The 14,544-nt window shown below is 56.1% G+C and overlaps 1 protein-coding gene across 1 annotated transcript in view; it reads right to left on the bottom strand.

Moving 5' to 3' along the window:
- LOC140263303 (cyclic AMP-dependent transcription factor ATF-7) overlaps positions 1-14,544 on the bottom strand; it is a 52,289-nt gene that overhangs the window by 14,223 nt on the left and 23,522 nt on the right. Inside the window, exon 3 of the mRNA XM_072358143.1 lies at positions 214-310. Coding sequence (XP_072214244.1) covers positions 214-310 — 97 coding nt within the window. The remainder of the gene's footprint in view (positions 1-213; positions 311-14,544) is intronic.

Below are 14,544 nucleotides of genomic sequence, written 5' to 3'. Positions count from 1 at the left end.
CCCCCCAAATAAAACCCCAACACCGCCATAAAGAAAAGGGGGGGAAAAAAAAAAACCCAGCAGAAATTCAGCAGCCTCCGGCTCCGCTCTCGTCCTGATTAAATGCAGATCACAAGGCTTTTTATGGCAGGCAGAGACGTGGCTCGCTGCATCTGCTCCCCAGCATTAATCTTGCAGCCGTGGGCATTAACGCGGCGCGGGGCTGAGCCGTACCTGCCATGATGACCGAGTCGGTGCGCGCCGGGCCGAATTTCAATGTCATCTCATGTTTGTGTTTATGAACCGCCAGGTGGTCCTCGTTTGTAAACCTCTGAAACGAAACGGGTCAGAAAAAGGGTGAATAAATGAGGGTTGTGTTTGATGGGGTTAAAGGGGGGGAGGGTTGGGGATGGGAGTGGGGTTGGGAGGGGGTTGGGATGGGATGGAGTTGGGGTTGGGATTAGGATGGGGATGGGATGGGGTTGGAATGGGATGTGGGGATGGGATGGGGTTAGAATGGGGTGGGGATGGAATGGGGTTGGGATGGGTTTGGGGTGGGGATGAGAATGGGGTTGGGATGGGGATGAGATTGGGGTTGGGATGGGGTTGGGGTGGGGATGAGGATGGGGTTGGGATGGGGATGAGATGGGATGGGATGGAGTTGGGGTTGGGATTAGGATGGGATGGGATGGGGTTGGAATGGGATGTGGGGATGGGGTTAGAATGGGACGGGGATGGAATGGGGTTGGGATGGGTTTGGGGTGGGGATGAGAATGGGGTTGGGATGGGGATGAGAATGGGGTTGGGATGGGGATGAGAATGGGGTTGGGATGGGGTTAGGATGGGGTTGCAATGGGATGTGGGATGGGGATGGGGTTAGAATGGGGTTGGGATGGGTTTGGGATGGGGTTGGAATGGGATGGAATTGGGGTTGGGACAAGGATGGGATGGGGATGGGGTTGGAGATGCGGTTAGAATGGGATGGGGATGGAATGGGGTTGGGATGGGGTTGGGATGGGGATGAGAATGGGATGTGGGGATGGGATGGGGTTAGAATGGGATGGGGATGGAATGGGGTTGGGATGGGTTTGGGATAGGGATGAGAATGGGGTTGGGATGGGGTTGAGATGGGATGGGATGGAGTTGGGGTTGGGATTAGGATGGGATGGGATGGGGTTGGAATGGGATGTGGGGATGGGGTTAGAATGGGACAGGGATGGAATGGGGTTGGGATGGGTTTGGGGTGGGGATGAGAATGGGGTTGGGATGGGGATGAGATGGGATGGGATGGAATTGGGGTTGGGATTAGGATGGGATGGGATGGGGTTGGAATGGGATGTGGGGATGGGGTTAGAATGGGATGGGGATGGAATGGGGTTGGGATGGGTTTGGGGTGGGGATGAGAATGGGGTTGGGATGGGGATGAGAATGGGGTTGGGATGGGGTTGGGGTGGGGATGAGGATGGGGTTGGGATGGGGTTGAGATGGGATGGGATGGAGTTGGGGTTGGGATTAGGATGGGATGGGATGGGGTTGGAATGGGATGTGGGGATGGGGTTAGAATGGGACAGGGATGGAATGGGGTTGGGATGGGGTTGGGATGGGGTTGCAATGGGATGTGGGATGGGGATGGGGTTGGGATGGGTTTGGGATGGGGTTGGAATGGGATGGAATTGGGGTTGGGACAAGGATGGGATGAGGATGGGGTTGGAGATGAGGTTAGAATGGGATGGGGATGGAATAGGGCTGGGATGGGTTTGGGTTTGGGATGGGGTTGGAATGGGATGTATGGTGGGATGGGGATGGATGGGATGGAATGGGGTTGGGATGTGTTTGGGATGGGGATGGGGTTGGAATGGGATGGAATTGGGGTCTGGATGGGGTTGGGATGGGGTTGGGATAGGGTTGGGATAGGATGGGATGCAATAGGATGGGATGCAATGGAATGGGATGGGATGGGAATGGGATGAGATTGGGATGGGATCAGGGTTGGGATGGGACAGAGTTAGACATGGAATGGGGCTGTGGTTGGGGATGGAACTGGGCTAGGGATGGGATGGGGATGGGATGAGTTTGGAATGGGATGCAATGGGATGGGATGGGATGGGGATGGGATGGGATGGGATGGGGATGGGATGTGGATGGGATGGGGATGGGGACGGGATGGGGATGGGATGGGATGGGATGGGATGGGATGGGATGGGATGGGATGGGATGGGATGGGATAGGGGTGGGATGGGATAGGGGTGGGATGGGGTTGGACATAGAATGGGGTTGGGGTTGAAGAAGAGCGGCTGCAATGCAGTCGTGGCTGAGAATGGGGCGCAGTGCGGTGTCTGCACACTGCTCAGATGGCAAAGAGCACAGTGTGCACTGAGTGGGGCACTGAGACGGCCCAGATCCCATTCCTAAAGATCCCATTCCTGAAGATCCCATTCCTAAAGATCCCATTCCTGAAGATCCCATTCCTGCAGATCGCAGCTGAGGCAGGAAATGCCAACAGCTCACAGCGCTGCGCTCGGGGCAACGCACAGGTTGATGCCGGCCCTAATTAGAGGCCATAATTAGGGGCTGCTCGGCTCTTTGGGATGGGGCAGATGAGGCTCCCTGTGCTGTGCAATTTGCGGCCGGTCCAACACCCACCAGAAGCACGGGGATAAAACAAAGGGATTTCTGTGGGGCCGGGGGGGCTCACGGCCACCCCACGGAGCTCCGCAATGGGGCTGGGATGCTGCCTGAACGCAGACAAAGGGAGGAAGGGCAGAGGGGAGGACAGGGTTAAAGCAAACCCTCCTGCAGAGGAGGGCTGAGCAGCGCTGCAACAAAGCAGGGCTGCAGGGCGGGCACATGGCAGCCATGGGGATGGGGGTCAGCACGGGATGGGGTTATTTTCATTCTGCCATTACCTCCCAATGCCACATTCCCCATCATTTCCCCTTCCCCATCCCTTATCTCCCATCCCTTATCTCCCATCCCTTATCTCCCATCCCTTATCTCCCATCCCTTATCTCCCCTTCCCCATCCCTTATCTCCCACCTTCATTCCCCCATCCCCGCTCCCTATTATTCTCCCCTATTCCCACTATTCCCCATTTATCCCCCACTATCTCCCATTACATCCATTTCTCCCCACCGTTCCCCATTTCCCTCACCCCATTCCCAGCCAGCCCCGTTCCCACCTTGCAGCTCAATGCAACCAAACAAAGGACCGCAAGAGCACAGCCCCTAAACTGCACTTTTTTACCCCATATTTCCAAAGGGAAACTCAAATCTGCAGCACATAAACCCTCTGCAGAGGGAGGTTGCCCCCCCCAATGCTGCAGCTTGCTTTCTGCCCACCTCCCCCCTCCCAGCAGCAAAATAAAGCCCTGAGATGGAGTCCAGCACTTTGGCCCTAAATCATGTCATGTTACACTGAGAGCAGCGCCGGGGGGACGGGGAGGAAAGGGGGGGGGGATACAAAGAATGGGATGAGTTACGGCCACGGCGCTGCCTTTCACATCCAATCTCCTCCAGCAGCAGCTGAAAGAGCTGCCGTGGTTGCAGCCAGTTTTGGAGGGGCTGAAGGATTTGGGGTGGGAGTGAAATGCATTGCCTGCCCCCCCCCCCCCCATCCTCCCAATAGTCACATGCAGCCCCGATTTTTGCCTTTTTTCACCTCATTTTTGGGGCTCTGGGCAAACACGGGGCTGAGTGTCTGAACCCCAAAGGTGTCTTGTGTGCAGGGCTGTGACAGCACGGGGATGAGAGCAAACCTTTGTCTGTGGGACACCATGCTGTCGTGTGCTGCACTCCCCAGACTGAGCCAGACAGCAAAGGCAGCTGACAGCTCATTGCAAGAGTGATTCCCATTTAGCAAACAGTGTGGAAAAGAGGAAAATGGGAGCATGCTGAGTGCTCCTCCTGGGCTGGGCATCTGCATGGGCTGCAGCAAGGCAGGAAAAAGCAATGGCAGATGAGTTGGGTGCAGTGCTGGGTGCAACACAGAGCAATGCTGGGTGCAACACAAAGCAATGCTGGGTGCTGAGTGCAATGCTGGGTGCAACACAGAGCAATGCTGGGTGCAACACAAAGCAATGCTGGGTGCTGAGTGCAATGCTGGGTGCAACACAGCAACGCTGGGTGCAGTGCTGGGTGCAAGACAGAGCAATGCTGGGTGCAAGACAGAGCAATGCTGGGTGCAAGACAGAGCAATGCTGGGTGCAATGCTGGGTGCAATACAGAGCAATGCTGGGTGCAATGCTGCGTGCAACACAAAGCAATGCTGGGTGCTGGGTGCTGGGTGCAGTGCTGGGTGCAATACAGAGCAATGCTGGGTGCAATGCTGGGTGCAACACAGAGCAATGCTGGGTGCTGGGTGCAGTGCTGGGGGCAATACAGAGCAATGCTGGATGCTGAGTGCAATGCTGGGTGCAATACAGAGCAATTATGGGTGCTGGGTGCTATGCTGGGTGCAACACAGCAACGCTGGGTGCTGGGTGCAGTGCTGGGGGCAATACAGAGCAATGCTGGGTGCAATGCTGGGTGCAACACAGCAGCGCTGGGTGCAGTGCTGAGTGCAACACAAAGCAATGCTGGATGCTGAGTGCAGTGCTGGGGGCAATACAGAGCAATGCTGGGTGCAATGCTGCATGCAACACAAAGCAATGCTGGGTGCTGGGTGCAATGCTGGGTGCAATACAGAGCAATGCTGGGTGCAATGCTGAGTGCAACACAGCAATGCTGGGTGCTGGGTGCAATGCTGGGTGCAATACAGAGTAATGCTGGATGCTGAGTGCAATGCTGGGGGCAATACAGAGTAATGCTGGGTGCTGGGTGCAATGCTGAGTGCAACACAAAGCAATGCTGGATGCTGGGTGCAATGCTGGGTGCAATACAGAGCAATGCTGGGTGCAATGCTGGGTGCAACACAGCAACGCTGGGTGCAGTGCTGGGTGCAACACAAAGCTATGCTGGATGCTGAGTGCAATGCTGGGGGCAATACAGAGTAATGCTGGGTACTGGGTGCAACACAGCAATGCTGGGTGCTGGGTGCAGTGCTGGGTGCAACACAGAACAATGCTGGGTGCAATGCTGAGTGCAACACAGAGCAATGCTGGGTGCTGGGTGCAATGCTGGGTGCAATACAGAGTAATGCTGGGTGCTGGGTGCATTGCTGGGTGCAACACAGCAATGCTGAGTGCTGGGTGCAATGCTGGGTGCAAGACAGAGCAATGCTGGGTACAGTGATGGGTGCAACACAGCAATGCTGGGTGCTGGGTGCAGTGCTGGGTGCAATACAAAGCAATGCTGGATGCTGGGTGCAGTGCTGGGGGCAATACAGAGTAATGCTGGGTGCTGGGTGCAATGCTGGGTGCAATACAGAGCAATTATGGGTGCTGGGTGCAGTGCTGGGTGCAAGACAGAGCAATGCTGGGTGCTGGGTGCAACACTGCCTGCACCCCCCGTGAGGTGCAGAGCAAGGTGCAGCCCCAGGTGCACCCCCTGCACAGTGCAGAGCCCACTGCACTGAGCTCAATGTGTTCTATCCTCCATAAGGGCATTCAGAGCACACAAAGTGCTGGCTGAGCACTGAGCCAGAATTCAGCTTCAATGCAGAGGAGACTGCAATGGCACAGAGCTCCCTGCAGCAGGGAGACTTCACCTCCAGCAAAGCATAAGCCCTATTGCAAAGGTGGAGGGGGGGGTGTGGGGCTGAACCTGCTTGCATTGCAGGGCTCAATGAACAAAGCTGTTGTTAATGGGGGAAGGCAGAATGGCACTCTGACCCAGTGTGATACAGACAACACAGGAGACAAAGGAGAACAGCACTGCAGCTGAGCAAAAAGGGCTCAGGGAGGAACCAGAGCTCAGTGCCAGCAGTGGTGGTTGGGGGCTGCATTGCTTCTCCCCCCAGCAGTGCTCAGATGCTCCCACCTGCCCTTTGATGGGGACCCATGAGAGTGGGAACCCCGGGAGCCCAGAGGTGGGCAGTGCAGTGCAGTGCTGCCCATCAGAGGCCCTTCAGTTGCCCGTTGTCACAATGACATCACCCATTTTGTTGCCCACTGGCACACTGAAGTTGACCACTGTTGCCCATTTGTGCCCACTGTTGCCAGCTGCCACACTTAAGTGGCCTACTGTCTCCCATTGCCCACTGCTGCCCATTGCTGCCCATCATCTTCCATTGCTGCCCTTCATCTCCCATTGCCCCCATTGCTGCCCATCATCTCCCAATGCTGCCCATCATCTCCCATTGTCCTCATTGCTGCCCATCATCTCCCATTGCTGCCCTTCATCTCCAATTGCTGCCAATTGCCCCCCATTGCTGCCCTTCATCTCCCATTGCTGCCAATTGCCCCCCATTGCTGCCCATCATCTCCCATTGCCCCCATTGCTGCCCATGGCCCATCATCTTCCATTGCTGCCTATCATCTTCTACTGTTGCCCATCATCTCCCATTGCTGCCCATCATCTCCCAATGCTGCCCACTGTCTCCCATTGCTGCCCTTCATCTCCCATTGCTGCCAATTGCCCCCCATTGCTGCCCTTCATCTCCCATTGCTGCCAATTGCCCCCCATTGCTGCCCATCATCTCCCATTGCCTCCATTGCTGCCCATGGCCCATCATCTCCCATTGCTGCCTATCATCTCCCAATGCTGCCCATCATCTTCCACTGCTGTTCATCATCTCCCATTGCTGCCCATCATCTCCCATTGCTGCTCATTGTCTCCCATTGCTGCCCATCATCTCCATTGCTGCCCACTGTCTCCCACTCCCATCCCATCCCATCCCATCCCATCCCATCCCATCCCATCCCATCCCATCCCATCCCATCCCCATCCCCATCCCCATCCCATCCCATCCTGTTCCTCCTTGGCCAGAAGGGCAGAGCATTTAGCTGGGAGCAGGTAAATAATTTCATTTACATTTCTATAGCTCTGCTTGTCCCAAAGGGCTTCTCATACACATCCCTTGTGCTGAATGCAGGTGTTGGGGGGGGAAAAGGGGGGGAGCAGCAGCCATCTGTCCAACAGTGCATTGAGATGGGAAGCGTTCGGCCAAGGACGGAGGGGAGAACTCCTTCAGAAACCGCCCTCAACTTTCCATTATCATTAAATGCTTTTTAATTGCTTCCATCAGAGCAGGCGCTGCGTCTCCTCCGCCTGCAGGGAGCTGAAGCCCTGAGGGAGGAGCAGATCAGCCTGATGGGGTTGACATCCCAATGGGACCTAAACCCAACCACAGCAAAGAGGCATCTCTGCAGGGCGTGCTGAAGGACTAGGGAGCATGGAACGGTTGTATGGCCTGAGCTGGGAGGGTCCTTAAGGATGGTTGGGTTGGAAGGGTCCTGAGAGATCAAAGAACCGCAGGATGGTTGGGTTTGGAAGGACCCCAAAGCCCCCCCAACCCAGTCTCAGTCTCAGTCTCAGTCTCAGTCTCAGTCTCAGCCTCAGTCTTAGTCTCAGTCTCAGTCTCAGTCTCAGCCTCAGTCTTAGTCTCAGTCTCAGTCTTAGTCTCAGTCTCAGTCTCAGTCTCAGTCTCAGTCTCACCCCCTGCTCTGGGCTGCCCCTACCCCCATTCATGTCCCCATCCATAACCCAGGGATGGATCACCCACATCTCACCGTGCAAAGAGAAAGGAAGGAACCCGTGTGAACAAAGGCAGAGGGAGGAGCAGACGGCCGAGGTGCACTGCAGGAGGTAGAGCAGCCCAAACCCCCCCAGACCCCACATTTGGGTTGGGAACGTCTCCCCCCCCCTCCTCCAGCCCTGCCTTCCCCCCAGCGCTGCAATAAGCGCTGACCTCCACACGGTGGAGCGTTCCTCGCCTCCTTCCCAGCCGAAGGAAGGTTATCAGACCCCCCCCCTACCCCCCCCCCGCTATTAATTACCGCTGCCACATCACTTGAGAGGAGAGGCGCAGCGGTAATTAACGGAGCTGAGCGGAGGGGCGGAGCGGCGGAGCCCACGGATGCGTGGTCGCCCCATGGGAAGCCCCGGATGGCTCCGGCGTGGATGTGAATCATCCGTACGGCCCCGATTCGACTCTCAGCAGCACCGCAACGCTCCGGTGTGACCTTGGGAGAGCCATCAATCCTCCCCCGACCTACCAGACAGCAAACAGAGCGGGGAAAGGCTGCGGCGCTTCGCCACGGGGAGGGGGAGAGCAGACGGAGCTGAGCTGCACTGCAGGGATAACGTTAACAAAGGAGATGGTGGCTTGTGAGTGCTGGGATTGCTTGGGAGCTCAGCACCTCCTGCTGCAAGGGCTGAGCTGAAATCCTGCCTGCCCTATAGAGGGGAGCTGGAATCCTTCCTGCCCTATAACAGGGAGATGAAACGCTGCCCTGTTCTCCAGCACGGAGCTCGATTCCTGTCTGCCCTACAGCAGGGAGCTGTGTTCAGCCCTGCCCTATAGAAACGAGATGTATTCAGCCTTGTCCTATAGCATGGAGCTGTATTCAACCTATAGCATTCAGCCCTGCCCCATAGAAGGGAGCTGTGTTCAGCCTTGTCCTATAGCATGGAGTTGTGTTCAGCCCTGCCCTATAGAAGGGAGCTGTATTCAGCCCTGCCCTATAGTGAGGTGCTGTATTCAGCCCTGCCCTATAGTGGGGAGCTGTATTCAGCCCTGCCCTATAGTGAGGTGCTGTGTTCAGCCCTGCCCTATAGTGGGGAGCTGTGTTCAGCCCTGCCCTATAGTGGGGAGCTGTATTCAGCCCTGCCCTATAGAAACGAGGTGTATTCAGCCTTGTCCTATAGCATGGAGCTGTAGTCAGTCTTGTTCTATAGCATGGAGCTGTATTCAGTCTTGTTCTATAGCATGGAGCTGTGTTCAGCCCTGCCCTATAGAAGGGAGCTGTGTTCAGCCCTGCCCTATAGTGGGGAGCTGTGTTCAGCCCTGCCCTATAGTGGGGAGCTGTATTCAGCCCTGCCCTATAGAAACGAGGTGTATTCAGCCTTGTCCTATAGCATGGAGCTGTATTCAGTCTTGTTCTATAGCATGGAGCTGTGTTCAGTCTTGTCCTATAGCATGGAGCTGTGTTCAGCCCTGCCCTATAGTGGGGAGCTGTATTCAGCCCTGCCCTATAGAAAGGAGATGTATTGAGCCTTGCCCTACAGCATGGAGCTGTATTCAGCCTTGTCCTATAGTGGGGAGCTGTATTCAGCCCTGCCCTATAGAAGGGAGCTGTATTCAGCCCTGCCCTACAGCATGGAGCTGCATTCAGTCTTGTCCTATAGCATGGAGCTGCATTCAGCCTTGCCCTACAGCATGGAGCTGCATCCAGCCCTGTAACAGGGAGCTCCAGGGCTCAGGCACGGCTTGCCCTTGGTGAAGCCATGTTGGTCACCCCCAACCCTCTCCTCTTTATTTTCCATGTGCCCTCAGGAGGCCTCCTGCCATTCTGGCCTGCATCCCATCCTATTGGGATGAGGCACTTCTGGGCTTGGAGGGGATGATCCTCCAAGGGAGGAGATGGTCCCTGGATGGGGGAAGATGGGACTGAGCGCAAGGAGGGAGCTTTGGCTGCAGGCTGTGATCCCTCCCAGCTCACATTTGCTCAGCACGGCCGCTCTGCAGAACCTCATTTGGTGTAATGGTGCCATTGAACGGAGCAGCCGCCGCCGGGTGGATTTACGGCTCTCCCACCCCCTACACACACATATACACACACACACATATATATACACACACATACACAGTCCTCATTGTCTGCATGTTTCCTCTCCGGGGGGAATTTCAAGGACTTTTAATGTGTTTTTACTGTTTTAATCCGTCCTATCCAATCCAATCGAATCAAATGGTTCGAGCACAAACAGCTGCTGCGATGCCGACGATGCGGCGGTGCATCGTTTAGCGGTGTTTGTTAATTAACACCCCCCCACCCATACCAGCATGGAGGGGGGATGTCACAAAGCCCCCCCACCACCACCTCTGTATTTCCATTACTGCCCATTATCCCAAATCACCCCCCAATCGAACCCAAATCACCCCCCAACTGAACCCAAATCACCCCCCAACTGAACCCAAATCACCCCCCAACTGAACCCAAATCACCCCCCAATCGAACCCAAATCACCCCCCAATTGAACCCAAATCACCCCCCAATCGAACCCAAATCACCCCCCAATTGAGCCCAAATCACCCCCCAACTGAACCCAAATCACCCCCCAACTGAACCCAAATCACCCCCCAGTTGAGCCCAAATCACCCCCCAGTTGAACCCAAATCACCCCCCAATTGAACCCAAATCACCCCCCAGTTGAGCCCAAATCACCCCCCAACTGAACCCAAATCACCCTCCAACTGAACCCAAATCACCCTCCAACTGAACCCAAATCACCCCCCAATTGAGCCCAAATCACCCCCCAACTGAACCCAAATCACCCCCCAACTGAACCCAAATCACCCTCCAATTGAGTCCAATACAGCCCCTGCAAAGCAGTCCCTGTTAATAGAAGTATTTCTTGCTCAACAGGCACGCAGCATTGCCAGCAATGGGCACAATGTGCCCTTAAGGACGAGCTGCATCCCTGAGCTCCTCATGCAAAGCAGCAGCCGCACAGCAGGGGGAGGAGATAGCAAAAAAACCCCTACAGCTTAACATCTAGAGGTCTCCTACACCACCCCCCCACCTCCAGCAAGGAGAACTTGTGCTCTTCAATGGGGTTTTTCCCCCTTGTAGGGCTGTGGGCTCTGCACTGTCCCCATTCACACTGTGCCCATCACCGCTGTGCTGCCGCAGAGGGGCGGAGCGACCCCCGCAGCACCAAAAGCAACGGGAGGGTCTGGACCCTGAAGGGGGTTCAGCCTCCGGGAGGGGTCTGATCTCTGCTTGCTCTCCTGCCTGCCCACTCCCCATAGAGTCCCACACTGTACAGCAAGTCCTGCACGCTCACACGTGTCTGGGAATTAAATGTCTCCGTGCAGGAAGGGGAGGAGAGGGGCTTTGTCACAGCTGCATGTTGCAGCCGCGCTGCGGAATGAGAGATCTGCTCCTGCCATAAAACACAGAATGTGCAGAGATCAGCAAAGGGGTGAGATGGGAACCTCAGAGCAACAACAACAAAACCCCCAAAGCAAACAGCCCGGTCAGCAAAAGACTGCTTTTAAAATAGCAAAGTATTTGTGCCCGCTGCATGAGCACTGCAGTGTGCATTGCTGCAGGAGCACGATCAGCATGGAGCACTGCAGCGTGCATTGCTGCAGGAGCACGATCAGCATGGAGCACTGCAGCGTGCATTGCTGCAGGAGCACAATCAGCACGGAGCACTGCAGTGTGCATTGCTGCAGGAGCACAATCAGCACGGAGCACTGCAGCGTGCATTGCTGCAGGAGCACAATCAGCACGGAGCACTGCAGCGTGCATTGCTGCAGGAGCACAATCAGCACGGAGCACTGCAGCGTGCATTGCTGCAGGAGCACAATCAGCACGGAGCACTGCAGCGTGCATTGCTGCAGGAGCACAATCAGCATGGAGCACTGCAGCGTGCATTGCTGCAGGAGCACAATCAGCATGGAGCACTGCAGCGTGCATTGCTGCAGGAGCACAATCAGCACAGAGCACTGCAGCGTGCATTGCTGCAGGAGCACAATCAGCATGGAGCACTGCAGCGTGCATTGCTGCAGGAGCACAATCAGCATGGAGCACTGCAGTGTGCATTGCTGCAGGAGCACAATCAGCACGGAGCACTGCAGCGTGCATTGCTGCAGGAGCACGATCAGCATGGAGCACTGCAGCGTGCTTTGCTGCAGGAGCACGATCAGCATGGAGAACTGCAGCGTGCATTGCTGCAGGAGCACAATCAGCACGGAGCACTGCAGCGTGCATTGCTGCAGGAGCACAATCAGCATGGAGCACTGCAGCGTGCATTGCTGCAGGAGCACAATCAGCACGGAGCACTGCAGCGTGCATTGCTGCAGGAGCACAATCAGCACGGAGCACCGCAGCGTGCATTGCTGCAGGAGCACAATCAGCACGGAGCACTGCAGCGTGCATTGCTGCAGGAGCACAATCAGCATGGAGCGCTGCAGCGTGCATTGCTGCAGGAGCACAATCAGCATGGAGCACTGCAGCGTGCATTGCTGCAGGAGCACAATCAGCACGGAGCACCGCAGCGTGCATTGCTGCAGGAGCACAATCAGCACGGAGCACTGCAGCGTGCATTGCTGCAGGAGCACAATCAGCATGGAGCGCTGCAGCGTGCATTGCTGCAGGAGCACAATCAGCATGGAGCACTGCAGCGTGCATTGCTGCAGGAGCACAATCAGCACGGAGCACCGCAGCGTGCATTGCTGCAGGAGCACAATCAGCACGGAGCACTGCAGCGTGCATTGCTGCAGGAGCACAATCAGCACGGAGCACTGCAGCGTGCATTGCTGCAGGAGCACGATCAGCATGGAGCACTGCAGCGTGCATTGCTGCAGGAGCACAATCAGCACGGAGCACTGCAGCGTGCATTGCTGCAGGAGCACAATCAGCACGGAGCACTGCAGCGTGCATTGCTGCAGGAGCACGATCAGCATGGAGCACTGCAGCGTGCATTGCTGCAGGAGCACAATCAGCACGGAGCACTGCAGCGTGCATTGCTGCAGGAGCACAATCAGCATGGAGCGCTGCAGCGTGCATTGCTGCAGGAGCACAATCAGCACGGAGCACTGCAGCGTGCATTGCTGCAGGAGCACAATCAGCATGGAGCGCTGCAGCGTGCATTGCTGCAGGAGCACAATCAGCATGGAGCACTGCAGCGTGCATTGCTGCAGGAGCACAATCAGCACGGAGCACCGCAGCGTGCATTGCTGCAGGAGCACAATCAGCACGGAGCACTGCAGCGTGCATTGCTGCAGGAGCACAATCAGCACGGAGCACTGCAGCGTGCATTGCTGCAGGAGCACGATCAGCATGGAGCACTGCAGCGTGCATTGCTGCAGGAGCACAATCAGCACGGAGCACTGCAGCGTGCATTGCTGCAGGAGCACAATCAGCACGGAGCACTGCAGCGTGCATTGCTGCAGGAGCACGATCAGCATGGAGCACTGCAGCGTGCATTGCTGCAGGAGCACAATCAGCACGGAGCACTGCAGCGTGCATTGCTGCAGGAGCACAATCAGCACGGAGCACTGCAGCGTGCATTGCTGCAGGAGCACAATCAGCATGGAGCACTGCAGACTGCATTGCTGCAGGAGCACAATCAGCACAGAGCATTGCAGCGTGCATTGCTGCAGGAGCACAATCAGCACGGAGCATTGCAGCGTGCATTGCTGCAGGAGCACAATCAGCACGGAGCACTGCAGCGTGCATTGCTGCAGGAGCACAATCAGCACGGAGCACTGCAGCGTGCATTGCTGCAGGAGCACAATCAGCACGGAGCACTGCAGCATGAATTGCTGCAGGAGCACAATCAGCACGGAGCATTGCAGCATGCATTGCTGCAGGAGCACACAGTCCTGGGCAGCTTCATGCTCCTCTTATGCTGCAGACCACAAGCAAGTTTTTAGATCCATCTAATTTTGAGTTAATAAAAGAGCCCAGCTCGATTTACAGCCTCATGCTGGCAGCACACGCAGCTTGCATCTGTGATATAGAGCAACAGCTCTAGGTAAGGACCAGGCTGAGATTACTTTGTTCAGAGCAGACACTCCGTGGTTGTGGAACCCCTTAAATCAAAAGGAGAAGAAAGCATTCCCTGCCAGTGCCCGGCTGTGCTCCTTTGTGGGTAGTTCTGCAGCCCTGATCGTGTTCCTAAGAAAGGAGAAACCTTTCCTCCCCGTCCCCCCTGCTTTGGAAAGTGGAAACTGCCTCATAATGTGGGAACAAACAGCTCAGGAAAGAAAAAACACAGCCGTGATTTGTAAGAAACCTGGCAGTGTTGTAGGAACTGCAGAGACGGCTCCTTGGGCTGCAAGCAGCCGTGCTGCTGGAAAGCCCCTCATGGAAGGGGTGGGAGCTCTGTGTGCCCCTTCTGCAGCACCAAAATGTAAGTGCACCCTCTGCAAAACCTGCACCCAGCGATGGCAGCTGCTGCATACCTGGAGGCGTTGCTCTCAGCCTCAGAGGCAGAGTGGAAAGCCGCGCTGCTGCAGATCCTGAGGTGCTATTTCTTCCTGCTAATTGCTGCTGCAGCCAATGGGGTGGAAATCCTAACGCAGCACTGCTTGGAAAGGGTGCTCAGCGGAGCAGATAACTCTAAGAAATGGGAGAGCTGCTGCCAAAGCTCGGTGCAGCTCCGCAGTGAGCAGCCAGGCGGCCCAGCTGCTGTTGCTGAGTTAAATTGGAGCATTGAAAACAGCCGACGTGAGTCGAAGTCGCTTATCTCCACTACGGACACGTGAAAGCAATTCATATCCTCCTCCCCTCATATATGAACTGAATTGGATCTGAGAGTTCTTTAGTTGTAATTCGCTGCGGAGCCGGATGGAGCAGAGCCAGCAGCTTCCACAGCGGGCACTGCGGTACAGAAAGACAGCACAGGAACAGCTCTTGGGCACCAGCAGCTGCAGTGCAACACCCAGCCCACAGCATCCCTGTCCTGATGAGGAGGGTGAGGAAGGCAGCTGGGTTAACCCAGGGGGAAGGATGCA

The sequence above is a fragment of the Excalfactoria chinensis genome, chromosome 28, assembly GCF_039878825.1.
Source record: "Excalfactoria chinensis isolate bCotChi1 chromosome 28, bCotChi1.hap2, whole genome shotgun sequence".
NCBI lineage: Eukaryota > Metazoa > Chordata > Aves > Galliformes > Phasianidae > Excalfactoria > Excalfactoria chinensis.
The sequence above is the reverse complement of the archived record's forward strand: the minus strand, read 5'-3'. Positions and strand labels throughout refer to the sequence as shown.